The sequence below is a fragment of the Sorex fumeus genome, unplaced genomic scaffold (assembly GCF_029834395.1).
Source record: "Sorex fumeus unplaced genomic scaffold, SorFum_2.1 ptg000072l, whole genome shotgun sequence".
NCBI lineage: Eukaryota > Metazoa > Chordata > Mammalia > Eulipotyphla > Soricidae > Sorex > Sorex fumeus.
Genome location: NW_026606129.1, coordinates 31185947 through 31203266, shown reverse-complemented (window position 1 = coordinate 31203266; position 17320 = coordinate 31185947). Strand labels below are relative to the sequence as shown.

The window sequence follows — 17320 nt, the reverse complement described above, 5'->3', positions numbered from 1 at the left end:
ACATGAGAAAATGCTCCACATCATTAATCATTAGGGAGATGCAGATCAAAACCACAATGAGATATCATTTCACACCACAGAGACTGGCCCATATCCACAAGAACAAGAAGCGACTGGTGCTGGCGCGGATGTGGCGAGAAAGGGACAGTCCTACACTGTTGGTGGGAATGCCGACTGGTTCAGCCCTTTTGGAAAACAGTATGGACGATTCTCAAAAAATTAGAAATTGAGCTCCCATTTGATCCAGCAATACCACTCCTGGAAATATATCCCAGAGAGGCAAAAAAGTATAGTCGAAGTGACATCTGCAATTGTTTGTTCATTGCAGCACTCTTTACAATAGCCAGAATCTGGAAAAAACCTGAGTGCCCAAGAACAGAAGACTGGTTAAAGAAACTTTGGTACATTTACACAATGGAGTACTATGTAGCTGTTAGAAAAGAGGAAGTCATGAAATTTACATACAAGTGGTACTATATGGAAAGTATCATGTTAAGCGAAATGACTCAGAAAAGAAAGGGATAGATTGCATTCATCTGGGGAACATAAAGTAACAATATAGGAGACTAACACCCAGGAATGGCCGAGATTAGTACCAGGAATTTTTACTCCATGGCTTGGAGACCAACCACACATGCTAGGGAAAAAGGGAGCTCAGATAGACAAGGAGGCACCAAATAAAGGGTGTTGGGAGGATCCTCCCAGGATGGGAGAAGCATGCTGAAAGTAGACTATAGACCAAACATGATTGCCACCCATTGCCTCTTTTGCAAACCACAACACCCAATAAGAGAGTGAGAACAAAAGGGAATGCCCTGCCACAGAGGCAGGGTGGGATGGGGGAGATGCGGGGTGGGAGGGATACTGGGATCTGTGGTGGTGGGAAATGGGCACTGGTGGAGGGATGGGTATTTGATCATTGTATAATTGAAACCCAAGCACAAAAATGAAATGTGTAAGTCTGCAACTGTACCTCATAATGTCTCACTAATAAAAATTTAAAAAATGAATAAATAAATATCTTCCACTTAGAAATGTATTATACAATTCTTTTTTAACTAAATCAGAACAACCGCATGTACTAGTAGGGTTCCATTAGCAATTCAGTAAAACAATGACACCAATGAAAGTCACATTAGAATATATATCTATATGAATTGTTGATAGACAAAACACAGGTACATATTACATTTTATATGTACATATCTTCATTCCCTATTAAAATCACATAATAATTTGTTTCTTCAAAATACTCATACCAAGTTTCTTTACATGAAACCACTTCTGGGGAAAAATTTTTACCAGTAATTTGAGAGAATATTGTTAAATTGTAAATGAATTGAACACTGCCAGTAAGTTCTGAAAGCTGACATACTGGTAGCTTAGTGTGAGGGTGAGAAGTAATTCATACATATTAATTCACTGACTACTTGACTCTGAGACTAAGGATTAAATTCAGTCATATTATTAAAAAAATGAAATTGATCTTTATATGAATATTTGAATCTTACCTTGAACCTGTTCCGAACATTTCTCCCGGGCCTTCTCTCTCATTATTTTAGGAATCAAAACATCTTTTTCAACATGCCTAAGATGCTGATCTGGAAAAAAATTTAAAAAGTCTTTAACATAGTAGAAATCAAAATAAATTAGCTGTTAAGGAGGAAGTAAGCATTCCAGGATTCTTAAAAACAAAACCCTACACCTACACTACTGTATTAAAATTTGATTCTTTAATAAACGATAAAATTGGTATTACTCTCTTACTTTCAATGAAAATGATTCTAAATGTCTTATGCATTACAGACAACAGGAAACACAGTCAACAGCTCTCTTAAGATGTTCACAAAGTATACTGAGAAACTTTTATTAAGCATATATTCCATGGAGTCCAGTCCAAATATTTATAGACTAAAACATCATTTCCTTTTTGAAATAACTCATGCTAAAGGACTTTTATCAATATTGAGATCTAAGGAGAGAGAAAGAGCCAAGAAAAAGAGTTATATGAGTAGTTTCTCTATGGAGCAATAAAAGGAGCCTAACGGGGAAAAAAGAACTGTGAGACAAAAAAAGCAGAATTTCTACAGAAACAGCGCATGTGAGGTTTCTGCACATTTTACACACAGGCCACAATTAGTCTAAGTTATGCTCGACTAGAATTTACCTGCTGAGAATCACCCCCCTTCTTTTAATTCCTAGATAATCCAGGAAAAACAAAGAGGTGGGTGTTATCAGGGAATGAAAAGACAGGCAGCCGAAGGCCTCCAGAACCAGCCACAACCATGCTGAGCGAACTCTCCACATGCATGAAGGTACCGGCAGAGGAACAAAGGCATGCGGGTCCCGGGGCTGAGATCTCCAAGCCTGCTCGGATCGGGGCTGAGCATCCTCCACCCAGAGCCTCCATCTTCCAGTAGGCAGGGGTCACACCCACCAACTGATACCCCCTCTCCCCTAGCGCTGTGTAATCCCATCAACGGCCAAGACCCAGTGACTATAAAACCCACCTCCCAGAAGTGGCCACGTGACATCTTATTATCTCATTCTTGCTTTGGACAACCTGGCAGGTTACCGAATGTAACCTGCCCAAACAGCAGAGTCTGGCAAACTCCCTGTGGCGTACCCAATATGCCAAATACCAGTAACAAAGATGGGTCTCATTCTCCTAATCCTGAAAGAGCCTTGAATATGGCACTTTTTAAATTCTCAGGGCTAGGTCGAAGGAGACGTTACTGGTGCCTGCTAAGGCAATCGAAGATCAACAGGAAGATTGTGATCGTGAAAAGACAGGAATCTCTTATAGACAAAAGGTAGGTGATATCAGACAGAAGGAAGAAAGCATATACTGAAAGACTGTCCCCAGAAAAATACTGATGTCAAAAGTGGGGGCTGCTCCATGCTCTGAAGCAGGGGCAAGAGGACTTTTTTTCTGTCAGGGGCATTTATAACAACATCTGTGGGTTATACTATACAGGCAGATGGGCCATGGGGAACCTATGAGAAGCATTTGTGTGTGTCTCATCTTGTAGCAGGGCTGGATCACAGGATTTCTCAAGGTCTAAAGAGCTTACCGGGCAGTCCCTGCTTCACCTCTCAGCAACAAAAATGCAGAGCAAGAGACTTTGCTGAAGGAAACCAAAACATTCATGGTTGAAATGCCTCAGGAGGAACCAAGCAGGTTATCTCTTCTGCTGCCTTCAGATTGTGCATAACAGTAGTAAATCTAGGGACACCTACGAAGACCAGAAACTCAAACTTTTCCCAGTATTGGGTGGTTCCCAAAAACCTCTGGCCATAGATAGCTATGAAATGATACAGTAGTTGCAGAAAGGATTTTGAAAAAATAGTCATAAGGGGAAAAAAGAAAAAAGAAATCAGCAACGAATGAGCAAAAGAATTGTCTAAATCTGTTGAAGAGCTACATAGTGAGGAGATTCAATAGTGATGAATCAAGAAGTCACTAACTCTGTTGCAAGGAAACAACCCACAGAATTTCTATGCTTCAATAGGTTTGCTTATACACAAAAAAACTGACTTGGAGAACTCAGTGAGTCTCACCTGGGGATAACAGTGGAACATGCAACTGGAAATAAAACCCTTCAACAAAAGAGTAGAATTAACAATTTCTCAAATGATGACTTGTTTGTCAATAATAGAATGGGTTCCTAACATACAAAAGCAGGAACTTGCACAGACCTCAAGGGCATTCACAGGGTATTCTTAAAATGACTAAATTATAATGATGAAAAACAGTACTGGTTATCAATAGTTAGAAGGGAAGAAACAGTGTGACTATTAGGGGGTAACAGGAAGGATTTTCTTTGTGGCAACAGAATAATTCTAAATTATATGCTGACAGTGGTGAGTTCCTCAAGTCATAATAAAATATCCAACTACATAAGCACTATATATATGCATGTAAAAATGTGCGTATAAAAACTGGTAAGATTCAATAAGTTAGTTTATCAGCATCAAACTAATGCATATTTCCTTGTTTTCTTAGTGACAATAAATTACAGCAGTGTCCTAACTAGTTTTTCATTTCTCTCTGCAAAGGACCCTTTTCAGATACTCTTCTATCTGGTCCCAGGGAAGTGTGAATGCCATAGATATGTTTTTTGTCACATAGTACAAATAGAACAGTGTTTTACACATTAAAAGAATAATCTAACGGGGTGATTTTTCTCTCTCAATAACAATTTTTCTTCATTAAAGCAGTTAGCACACCTATTGAGCACAAGTTGCCTAAGATGTGATACTTAGGGAAAGCGGAAAAGGTACATGAAAACTGCTCTATTTGGCAGTCTGGATTATTAAACTATTTCAAAGTAAGGTTATAAGAAAACAATTTTAAGTTATATATGATAGAGGAAGTGATTCTAGTCAAAATACCATAAAAAGAAGAACAAATACATTTTGCCTTACATTACCTGATTTCAATTACAGATCATTGAAGTTACAAGTAATTGTCCCATTACAAAGCTACAAAAAGCAGCCAAACTGGTGTGATATACTAATTAGAATAAACAAATAGATTGGTCAGGTTCAGAAATACTTCCATGTATATACAGTGTTACCATTTTGACAAATTAACTAGTCAATGAAGAAATACAAGTACTTTCAACAAGTATGGTGTATGTGGATAAACATGAAAATAAATTTGACCTCCCTATCACAAAATAAATCCCCAAAGTCAACTTGCCATGGATCATAAACCTCAGTGTAAAAAATGGAAACTTTGAAACAGAAATCCTTCAATTCACTAAAACAGTCATACTTCTTAGAGATTACAAAGACATCAAGTAGGAAAAAGGTAATATATTTTACATGTCATGTATGAAATCTACAATTCATTAAGCCACAGGCCAAAAGAAACTGTTCACTTGAAACTGTATCAAACTGTTCATGTATTTTACATATATATTGGACTCAAAATCATATTTTATAAAGAACCATATGTCCATAACAAAAAATACAACCTAACAAAATGGGGTACAGGGGTTGAATAGACTAACAAAAAAATATATACAAATTGTAAAACCATATATGAAGCAGTACTGAAAATTCATTAGTCATTAAGAAATGCAAATTAAGCCCATGATATCATTTCACACCACCAGAATGACTAAAGTTAAAAACACTGACGACATCAAATGTTGGGGAGAATGTGGAGCAACTGGTGGGAGTGTGAAATGAAAAACTTCTCTAGGAAACTGCTTGCTAATTTATAAAACTAAATATACACCCAACCTATTTTCCTCTCTGAGGTATTAACCTACCCAACATAGATAAATGAAAATGTATAATAATAAAACATGTACAAGTTTATTTTGAAGAGCACTATGATTAAGACTCAGAGCATACCCCAGGTGTTTCTTAATTTTTCCATACTAGATCACGGTCACAGTCCTCCCGTTGTTCATCGATTTGCTCAAGCGGGTCCAGTAATGTCTCCATCGTGAGACTTGTTACTGTGTTTGGCATGTTGAATATGTCACGGGTAGCTTGCCAGGCTTTGCCGTGCAGGCGAGATACTCTCGGTAGCTTGCCGGGCTCTCCAAGAGGGGCAGAGGAATCGAACTCGGGTCGGCCATGTTGGCTGCGTGCAAGGCAAACGCCCTACTCGCTGTATGGAAGCATTATTCAAAATAGTAACAAACTGAAAAAACCTAAATGCCCAATAACAAAAAAACAGCTACTAATATACTCAACATAAATGAATCTCAAAAATTCTGTTGAAAGGCTTGAGCAATAATACAGTGAGTACAGTGCTTGTCTTGCATTTGGCCGACCTGAGTTTGATTCCAGGAATTCAATATGGCCCCTGAAACCCTGCCAATAGTAATCCCTGAGTGCAGAGCCAGGAATAAGTCCTGAGTACTACTGCTGGGGATGGCCTAAAAACCAAAAGAAACAAACAAAAAAAATTGTTGTTTATTATCCTATTTAACAGCACACCATACACTATTAATTATTATGACAGCTATGATTTTATACATATTTCAAAGTTATTAAATACCTCAACAGAAGTAATATTATAAACATAGCATTTCTAATTTCATGAAATTAAAGTGATTCTCTCAATATCATGTGGGGCACATGTTATACACATTTTCACAAAAGCCTGCAAAAAAAAAATCAAATTTTGAATTTGCTATGATATAGGCACATGAATTTATACTGGAAAAAAAAAATCAGAATAACGCCACCAAGAAAATTTCCAAGGCTCTAACTTCCCGACATTCTATCATCACCTGAAAGTCAATTTTCACCTTTTTCATCGGCTGAATTTGTTAGCTCAGATTTTGCTTTAAGGCACACGTGTTCCTGCAATATGGGCAGCACTAGATTATAAGGCTACTGACAACCGCACTTGCTATGAATCCACAAAAAGAACGGGAAGCTAATCAGAATCTAACAGAATCTTCCTAGGTAAAGAAGTAAAAGAATAAGATACACCTTTCTAATAATGAGAATGTTCGAACCAATTTGGTTCTTATACGGAAATCCCTCTTTTTCTTTTTTAAGTTTCATAGTTATTTACTCCTAAAGATACTTCTATGCTAGCTTAATTTTTCCAGCCTGTACCTCTACCTTAACTCCCTTGTCCCTTTCCTTTTAACTTTATCATCCTAGTAAGAATGACTACAGTCTGGCCAGAATGTCTCTTTGATTACAGGACTCAGATCTCTGTCCTGTAAAACAGTGTTTTTTAACTTAAAAACAAAAAAAAAAAACATGGCCCTTTTCCAACCTTCTTTCCTTCTTTTGGTCCCTCTATCCTACTGGTTGAGCCCTAGTCTTGTAGCATGGCTCATGTCACTAAGAAAACAAGGAAACATGCATTAGTCTGATGCTGATAAAGGCCCTCCCGTTGATCATCGATTTGCTCGAGCGGGCCCAGTAACGTCTCCATTGGAGACTTTGTTGTTACTGTGTCTGGCATATCGAATACTCTCGGTAGCTTGCCGGGCTCTCCGAGAGGGGCGGAGGAATCGAACTCGGGTCGGCCATGTTGGCCGCTTGTAAGGCGAACGCCCTACCGCTGTGCTATCGCTCCAGCTGATGCTGATAAACTAAGTAAATAACTTACTGAATCTTTTAAAAGTTTAATATTTCTCCTCAGCCACTTTTTCTGGGTGTTTTAGACCCTATGTTTTTCTCTTTGCATTCAAATAAAAAGAAAAAACAATGAAAATTTGAAGAATGCTATTGTTACTTCTCCAGTAACAACTGTCACTGTCCTCCCATTGTTCATCGATTTGCTCGAGCGGGCCCAGTAATGTCTCCACTGTGACAATCCTTACTGTGTTTGGAGCTTGCTGGGCTCTCCAATAGGGGCGGAAGAATCAAACTCATGTTATTGTTAAACTGATTACAGTAACAAAAAGAAAAATAAATCTGTATATATTACTAAGTTTGGACGAAGCAAAACTACTTCGTCAAAGCCCCGAATGAACAGTTTGATGCTCTTCGTGTTCCTGGAGCGAGCAGGCAACATTGGACTACACTAGCACGCCACAGGGACGAATGGAGAGGTTACTGGTGCCCGCTCGAGCAAACTGATGAGCAACCGGATGACAAGTGATTCAAGTGCTAATATTAAGTATGGGGGGGTTGAAGAGATAGTATAGTGGGTGTTTGTCTTGCACATGCCTGAACTTAGTTCTATCGCAGGCACCACATACTGTTCCCTGAGAACTTCCACCGATAATTCTTGAGAGCAGAGTAAGATCTGAGTACCGCTGGGTATGAAAAAAAAATTATTAAGTATATAAAATATGCAACCCGAATATGGTTGTAGGGTTTGAAGTTTCGTGGAAGATACTGGGGGGCTGGGGGAGATTCACAGCCATCAGTGCTCAGGGTTTACTCCTGGCTCTGTTCTCAGGGATCACCCCTGGTAGTACTCTGTGGGTACTATGAGGAGCTTAGGTTACTGTGCAAAAAATGCAATTTACACCCTGTATTGTTGCAACTCCTGGGGCCAGAGCTTTTTGAGGAAAAAAAATGGATCCAACAGATGAGTTCAAATCAGCTCACAAATGTCTAAATTTGTATAACATCAACAAATGCAATAATGAAACAATCTTTACTGAAGATAGGGCATACAGTAAAAATCTCATTTGCATCTCTCCTCTCAGGTAGATGGAAACACCGCTTAGTGAAGTGAAGTCACATTAACCTCAAAAGAGCATAATATCAAGTGTGAAACGAAACTATGCTTCTACTTAGAATTGCAGCAAAAAAAAATTAGATTGGAAAAAAATACATAAATATCTTCAATCCATTAGTATTAAAAAACTTAAACACACAGGGAGATTTAGGACATAAAATGTCCTATCAAATAAACTCTACTTTCTTACTTTCCATTTCAATCTTGCTTCCCTCCCCACTTTTGTCAAAATATCCAAAGATCACGTTGTTAGATCAGACTATCCAACCCAATGCCTGTGATGTAAAAGCCTAGAAATTATGCCTCCCTCACTCCCACTTACAGCACTTATTCAGTGCAACTGCGGATCCCGTCAATTTCTCCTACAAAACTTATCAAGTAGACAATTCCTCTCCATGGCCTAATGTCATCCAAGGCCAAGAAACTAACAAAATTGGCCTGAATGACTACAGTCCCCTCTCCCCCCCACTAACTCCAACTTGTGAATTACAAAGTAATAAAGCTATTGATAGTTCAGGGTTGAATTTCAGGTGTAAAATGTTCCAATACCAATTTCTTCACCAGTACCTAAGTCCCTTCCCAGATGTTACTTCTCCCTCCTGCCCTACAGCCTGCCTCTAGGGCAGACACTGTTTCCTTTCCTTTAAGGTACTGTGGTTTACAATACTGTGGAAGATGCATACCCATTTACCCCCTTTCAGCACCAAGTCCTCTTCGGGAGTGCCCATTGCCCTTTGACTATTGTTGTGCCTTTCCTTTCTCTGGTCTCCTCCCAATGCTCCAGTGGCAAGCCTCTAACTTAAGATCAGTTCTCATTCTCTTCATTTCTATTGCCTTTGGGCATTTATTATTCTCCAACTATATCTTGTACTAGAAGATCATTCTGTATCTCTTTTCCTCTGTGTAACTTTGCTCAATATCAAATTCTCCACATCCATTCTGGTAGCAAATTACAAAGACTTCCTCTTTGATTAGTGTATCTCGAGTCTCCTGGCTCTCCTCTACCAGTACTGCAGTCAAAGTAGCAAAGACAGGAATTATTTAATAATACAAGCCACTTTTAAAAACCTCCAACTGCCGCTCCTACATCAAGGAAGTCCAAATTCTTATTTATGACAGCCATCAAGGCCTTACAACTTCTTGCTCTTACATACTTTTCCATCACCTAACTCCTCCACATCTTGCCTCATCCAGAATTTGCCCTTTCCACTGGCTAGCACACTCAGTGCCTATTTCTTCAGGGGACTGCTGCCTGTTACCTCTTCAGATTCCAACTCAAAAGGTTCTTACTCATAGAGCTCTTCATAGGACTACCGAAGTAATGTAGTTCCCTCTTCAACACCCACCACATGACAGGTTATTTTATCCCATAATTACAATTTGTCTAAGTATATGCATTTTTTTTACCATTAAAATAGAACATGACATGGTATGAGCACTTGGTTACTTAATAAATACTCAAGAGGTGGTATGGCCTATACTACTCAGCAGGAAATGAAATTATCTGAGTTATTTCCAAACACTTGACTCTATAAAGCAACTAGCTTGGGCTAGTGCATGTGTAAGATTAAATGGACTGTAAGAAAACAGAAAAGAAAAAAGTAAAGGCAACTACGAAATGCTTTTCTTATATTTCTTTGTTGTCAAATTTCAAAACTGCTCATCTGTAATCTGAGGTTACTCTGAACAGGTCTTCCAGCTCAGAAATACTACAGTTATATGAGCCTCAACTTACTTTCCAACCTTACCTTTCCTGATCTATACTTTCACTCCCCTCATACCCTCTCTCAACCAAATCGGGGTTATTTCCCCTGCAACCAAACATCACGCTGTGCAAGATACTGCCTACACATCTGCTCATTCTGCCATCTCTTATCCAAATCCCACCACTGAAATCCCAAATCTCCAAAGCCCAGATCAATGAAGAACCTCTTCACAGCCTCACGCAATCAGCAGGTCCCAAACTCTTGTAATCACTCTTGTGTTCCAGAAATCCCCCTATGCTTCATGTTGGAGTGTGCCCTGATCGTCTCAGCCTAGACGTTCTAACCCCTAGAACAGAGAGGTTCCATGCCACATAAGGGTTGTTCGGATAACTGAAAGCTGAATTCGGCTTGATTATAAAGTGTTCCTGAAATGTCCACTACACAAGTTCGTGGTTCTGGAGGGTAGATTTTTCATTTCTAAATCTCCAAAAATTCTGAAGCCTTTTCACCTCCCAATTCCTTGAGCTTTCATATCCACCAAATGAAGGGAAGGGATGAGACCAATTACAGGTGCTCCGCAAAATGCATTTATTATTTTTTTTAATCTAAATTGCTTAAAGTTTAAAACACGCCACAGGTGGGAGCTACCACTAAAGGAGGGAAATTCAGGGGCACCTGAAACTGCAGATGTTAGTAGGGTGGATGGACGCTTCAACGTTTAAAATAACATTGACCAAGCCTCCGGATGTCCTTTCCAGGGCAACGTGACTTTTGCCACCGGGCATGAGGCCTGTGGAATAGCTGGGCACGTTGCTAACTAGGGGAGTCTGCGCTCCAATGGGAAAAAGGGAACGCAATGCGGAGAGGAGCAGGCGCAGGAAGGAGAACGTGTGTGAGCCACGAAGGGACCCGAGTTTACCTAAAACGCGCACCCTTGCCGCAGGCCCTAACCCCAAAGGAGCACGAGATGACTGAAGACCACAGCAAAAAAGCCGCTTGGAGTCGGCCAGGAACACGAAAGGGGGCCGGCCGTGGGGGAGCGGGCGCCTGCGGAAGAGGTGCGACCTCAGAGATCGGCTCCTCTCCCACACCGGCCCCCTGCTTGCAGGCCCCGCGGTTACGAGACCCGGTCCAGCCAGCCTCCTCCGCAACCCCCGCTCGCCAACCCACCCCCGCCCCGTACCTGCGGGGTCTAGGGCCATCACCGCGAACGCAGGGGTAGGGGCCCGCTGGGCCGCTCCCTATCAAGGGGGGCGGGAAGAGGAGGAGTCTGCTTTAAACTGCTCGAGCCCGGAGTTTCCCGCGGGAAGAGGAAGACTAGAGGAGAAGGCGGTGGCGAGGGAGGAGCCCGCTGCCCTTCGCCCGGTGAGGGGGACCCTGCCCGCTTCCTGCCCCTACTCGAGACTTCCGCCCCCCGCAAGGCGCCTGCGCTACCTCTAGCCCCGCCCCCGAACTCTTCCCCCCCACCGTGGCCCCGCCTCCGAGTTGTCCCCTGGCCCCGCCCTCGAGCTCTGCCGTTCGCGAGTGGCCGAGATTTGAGAAGGGGGCGTGGCTGCGCCCGCCGTGGGGGGCGGGGCCGGCTCGGGCGCGCGCCGCCTGGTTCTCCGCGCAGCGTGAATTCCGGGGCTTGGCAGCCCGGCTGGGGCCTGTGACGCCGAGGGTCTCAGGGACTGCGCCTCTCGGGGCGACCCGCTCCGAGTGCCAGCCGCTCGCTCCTGGCGTGCCTTCGGAGAACCCGAGGGAGACACCTGCCGACGTTCATTCCTAAATGTCGATTTCCTGGCCGCTAGGTTACCGTCACCGTTCTGAATAGTAGGGGGAAAGAACCAAGAGTTAAGTCTCTCATGCACGCCACAGGCTGCTGGGGGGGGGGGGGGGGAAACAAGCGACACCCGCGCGCGAGATGCGCTGCTTGTTGTAGCACAGAGGTGAGTGGTTAGAGTACGTACAGTGTCATTACAAGTCGATAATCCGACCCCCTACCACCCCCCCCACACACACACCCTCTTCGCGAGGTTCCAGTCCAAATTTGGAGTACCACCGTTTTGTGAAGTAATATTCTCAGAGCATCCGGTCGGCTGTGGGAGATGTTTCAAATCCTGTCGACCAAAATCTGTATTTTATTTTTTTTATTTTTATTTATTTGTTTATTTATTGGTGAGGAAAGAAAAGACGGCTGAGGTGGTAGTTATCCTCCTGAAGAACCAAACCGTCTCTTTGAGTGGGAGAGAGACTTTGTGAGTGCCAGTCACTCTCGTTTCCACTCACAGGTCAACCTTCAGAAATGCTTCCTTTCGTGTCCAAGTTGAGCTAGAGACGCCAAAGGGTGAGGTGCGTCCGGGGACAGATGGGACAGATGTTAGAAAAACAGGGAGCAGCTGCTTCTTCCCTGTGAGGGATTTAAGGCTTTCAAAATGATCCCCTCCCCACCTACCTGCGGGCCCTCCTCCCCTGCTGCTGCTTCCGCCTGGTCAGTTGGCAGAAAAGCCAAGGCAGTTGAGCAGGGCTGGGAAAGTGGGTCTCGGCTCAGCAGGTCTTCCGTTTAAGGGCCTATTTGGGCATAACGGCCCCTGCTACAGCTGTAGGTTGAGGTGCCAAGGTGAAGAATTAATGGTTCGCTTAGCCAGTAAGAAAACCGGGCCCTTTTCCTTGCATGTTTTATAAATGTGCCTAGAAAAGCACCAAAACACATGCAAGTACCCCTGCTCCTATTCTGGAGACAAGGGATTTAATTTAGAAAGTAATTTTTTTTAAGGAAATAAAGTAGGATATAAAAACAAAAGCCAATCACTCACATTTGCATAATTACATTGAATTTTCCTATTTGCAAAAGGGAATCATAGTAAAGGTCAAGAAACTTGAAGAGCTTTAGTCAGAGACCTGAGTATCTTTACCTAAGTACTTGCATCCTGACCTTACTAGCTTCTGGACTTGAGTTATTTCCAGCATTTCACTGGGGTTGAGTTTGAAACATGAACGCTTATTGTAAAGCGTGTTACAGCGTATAATAACTCTTTAGGTTGTTGAAAGCCCTCTTCTATAGTTTTAACCATAGCTGAGTATCATTTAACACATTCATATTCTTAGTTAAAGCATTTCACATACAAATAAAAATTTAGTGGACACCCTCTAGCTTAACTTTATCCTGATAATAATTTTGTAAAGTCATGGGTTTTTGTGTACCTCGCAAAATAGACGACTACGCATACCACATTAAGAGGCACCAGAAAAATAGCACCTTAGGAGCTAGGGATGTGGCTCAAGTGGTAAAACACCAGCCTAGCATGTGTGAAGATTTAACTTCTAACCTAGGCATGACCCCAGCCCAGCACCCACAGGGTATGATTTTAAGCCCCCAAACAGCACCAGGTATGGCCTTTATGAAATTTAATCCTTCCATGCTAGTTACATAATACCAGGAGTGTAGTGCTCTCTTTCATAATGAACCGAATCCTTTGGGGGCAAAGTCCATCTTTGTAATCTTACTAGAAGAGAGATCATTGCACTGGAGGAGGGGATTGAGCAACGTGGGATGATGCACAGGGCTTACTCTTGGGTTGTGGAGCATATGCAGTGCCAGGAATTCTAAAGCAATGTTTCTAAAGAGAGTGTAATATTTTCTAAGGATTGTGTGCAAAATAGGTTGAGGTGGTGAGGAGTTCAAATTGGGATTACCCTCATGCAAGGCAAGCACCTTACCTTCGGTATAATGTCTCTTCAGCCCCGAGACATTATTATTTTGGAGGACTTGGGGTGCAGCACATTTAGTGATGCTCAGGTCTTATCCTGGCTCTACACTCGGAGATGACTCCTAGAGGATTCAGGGGATCAAATTGGATGCTGCAGATTGAACTCAGGTCATTCACATCCAAGGTATATATTCTGCCTACCATACTATCTCTCTGGCCCTCAAAAATCATTATGTTTAAGTTAAATCAAGAAAATTTAATCATCAGTTCAAGAGAAAAGAAATTTCCTGGCAATGCATTACTCATAGACAATTTTAGGCAGTTGATAAAACGTGAGCCTAATGAGGGAATAAAGTACATTAACCTGGGAATTGAGATTTTCCAACTAAGAGATATGAAACTACTAGGCAACCAATAGCTCTGCGGTAACCTTGCAGAAAGGTTTGAATGAGAAGGTGCTTTGGAAAGACCTCAAACCAGAGATATAAATTATGGTTTCCCTTGAAATACAGGTAGAATGAATAGGCATGGAAGAAAGGAGAAAAAGTAAAGGTAGCTGAGATTTGTTTTTAAAGAATATGTGGTACGTGGAAAAGAATGCATGGGGATAGAAAGCCCAGGGATACATGGCAGGTATGTGGTGGACAATGCCTGAAAGAATCTCAGTATATATGAGGATATGGAAATGAATAATAAATGAGACTGTAAATAGTGGGCAAGATCAAGTACCCAAAGCATAACACATGAGGCTTACAGGTATTTGAACATATTTCAATGCTATAGGCAGTCATTTTTCTACTTAAAATGTAGAAAATAGCATTGTGGTTAAATGATATTTTCTAAAGATTGTGTGCAAGATAGGTTGAGGTGGTGAGGAGAAAGTTGGTAGATAAACAATACAGGAGTCTGTTGCAGTAGTTTACACAAGATCACAAACAGCCTGTACCAAGATATCTAGAAGTAAAAGGAAAGGATGGGCATGAGAATAATTGCTAAGAATCTTCATAATTGGAGTTATGAGATTAGAACAAAGAATCAGAAAGATTTTCTATGTGATCTTGTTCCTTGGAAAATGTATAAATACAAGTGACATACAGGCAGTGTACCTATTCATGCCTTAGCTGTCTGCTTTTGTGGAAACAGTCCTGAAACAGAAACCAGTTAAAAGGAAGTCATAGTAACCCCAGAGGACAAGGACAAAGCTCGATCTATGGCAGACTACATGAAGGTAAAGAAAAGTGAGGTATTTAGCTTGTAAACTGAACATCAATACTATCACATATACATATATTTACTACTAAAGGAACATTCAGATACAATCTTCTTTGCTGACGGAGTCAGTTCTGGCTGAATTGAGCATTCCATCTTGCTTAATTTTTCTATCCAGTTACTTTTTAGAATTGAGATAGTCATTTAGCCCCTGCTTGCTTCTCACTCTCCTCAGAATCAGAATAAATGATTCTCCCCATATAGTACTGAGCTGCTTTAAGCCAGTGAGAACTGTTTGGGAGAATCTGATAAGCCCTATCTATCTCTACCAGTAGATGGAGTTTAGAACTAGTTCTTGACTGGAACATCATACGCCAAGAGTTGCTGGTCATCCTGGCTGCTTTCTGAGCTTAATTTAACTTAACTCTCAGCATCCCAGAGTCTATGTTCTCTCTGATTTCAATGGACTTGGGTCCAGGTTGACATCTGAATTCATTTTCTTGGGCTGCCATACAAAGCACAGTCATGCGGTTGGTTTAAACAATATAAATCATCTCACATTTGGAAGGTAAAATTCCAAGATCAAGGTCAAGGTCTAATCTGATGTCTCCCTAATTGGTAGAGAGCATTCTTTTTCCTGTATGTTCACACCATCTTATCTCTATATATGAGAATACCAAATTTTATTTTCTTATAAAGAAACCATTCATCTCTGGTCTACCTGCAAAGACCTCACTTTAACTTAAGTATCTGTTCAAAAATTCTTTCTTCAAATACAGTCACATTTGAAGGTAATGGAGCCTAGAACTTCAACATATTAATTTGGGATGGGGGACACAATTCATTCCATAGTTTTTTTTTTCATTTCTTTATATTTCCTTTTTTTTTCTTTTTGGGTCACACCCAGCAGTGCTCAGGGGTTACTCCTGACTCTCTACTCAGGAATTACTCCTGGCAATGCTCAGGGGACCATATGGGATGCTAGGAATCAAACTCGGGTTGGCAGCATGGAAGGCAAATGACCTATCCACTGTGCGATCACTCCAGCCCCTATGTTACATTTTTAATATCTCATCTGCCAGCCACACATTATAATCTTTAGCCCAAATCTGTAGCACTGTAGCACAGTTATCCTGTTTATTGATTTGCTTGAGTGGACACCAGTATTGTCTCCTTTGTGAGACTTGTTACTATTTTTGGCATATCGAATACACCATGGGAAGCTTGCCAGGCTCTACTATGCGAGCAGGATACTCTCGGTAGCTTGCCGGGCTCTCCAAGAGGGATGGAGGAATCGAACCCGGGTTGGCTGCATGCAAGGCAAATGCCCTACCCTCTGTGCTATTGCTCCAGCCCTAGCCCAAATCATTTTACTTTATTCAGAGATGATTACAATTTCTAATTGTTCTCTTTCCTGATCTTTATTTTTTCCTGTTCATTTTCTTATCCATTTCACTCACAATACCAAATACAGTTATAAAAATTTCTTCTCTAAAATCCTACGGTGTATTCCCACATAAAAAAGAAAAACCAACCTTTTTTCTTTAACAAGATTCATGACGATTTCCAAATTATTCTAAATACCATCCTTTATAAGATTTTGTACTTTGTGGTACTCATGATATTAATTTACTTATAATCATTTATTGAAGTATATATGAAAAATTTTCTGTATACTACCCCAGACAAATGAATAAGACCCATGTTAAATATAAAAATTTGAAATAGATTTCAGAAAGTGTACGTGATAAGACCCTTGAAATTGAACATATTCTAATAAAACAATTAAACAAGTCTAATTTTTTCTTTCCAGTTTTCTTTTTAGCTTTTTTTTTAATCACACCCAACAGTGCTCAGAATTTATTCTTGGATCTATGCTGAGGGATCACTACTGGAGGGCTAAAGGGATCATATAGGGTGCTGTGGATTGAACCTGGGTTAATCATGTGAAAGGCAACTTGCCTGCTGTCCTGTGTCTCAATATACCCAGCTTTTTTTTTTTTTTGAGATAAAACTTAGAGGGCACAGAACTTTGAGCAAATTAGTGGCTTTCACTTATGTATAAACTTTTGAACTACAAATTATCTCAAGATATAGATATTGCTAAACATTCTGAATGTTCATTAGATTAGAATGTCCTCCAAGTCAAATCCCATCCCACCACAAAAGTAGCTGCTCTCTTGACTTCTGTGTGATTCCCCCCGCCCTATATTTTAAAGCTTTCTATAAACATAGTCATATAGAGTGCAGTTTTTTCTGTCTTCTTTTGCTCAAATGTGAGATTTATATTATTGTATAGATGGACATATCTGCTCTTTTATTTATTTGGGTTTTGTTTTTCATTTGGCAGGGATGGGAGGCATACCTATTGATGCACAGGGAAAACTCATACTTCTGTGCTCAGGGTTCCACTCCCAACAGTGCTTGGGGAACCATCCCATCAGTGCTGGAACTTAAACTGACTTTTTCCTTCATATAAAACATACATTCTATCCCACTGAGTTATTTCTCTAGCCCTCTCCTATTTCTAATATTAC

General features: G+C 41.0%; 1 protein-coding gene across 1 annotated transcript in view; it reads right to left on the bottom strand.

Moving 5' to 3' along the window:
• The window catches only part of CMC1 (C-X9-C motif containing 1), a 55896-nt gene extending 44607 nt beyond the window's left edge, over nucleotides 1-11289 (bottom strand). Inside the window, exons 1-2 of the mRNA XM_056129518.1 lie at nucleotides 11069-11289; nucleotides 1512-1601 (exon numbers count right to left, since the gene is read on the bottom strand). Of these exons, the coding sequence (XP_055985493.1) occupies nucleotides 1512-1601; nucleotides 11069-11087 (109 nt within the window). The 5' untranslated portion in view covers nucleotides 11088-11289. The remainder of the gene's footprint in view (nucleotides 1-1511; nucleotides 1602-11068) is intronic.
• Nucleotides 11290-17320: the final 6031 nt, after the last annotated feature.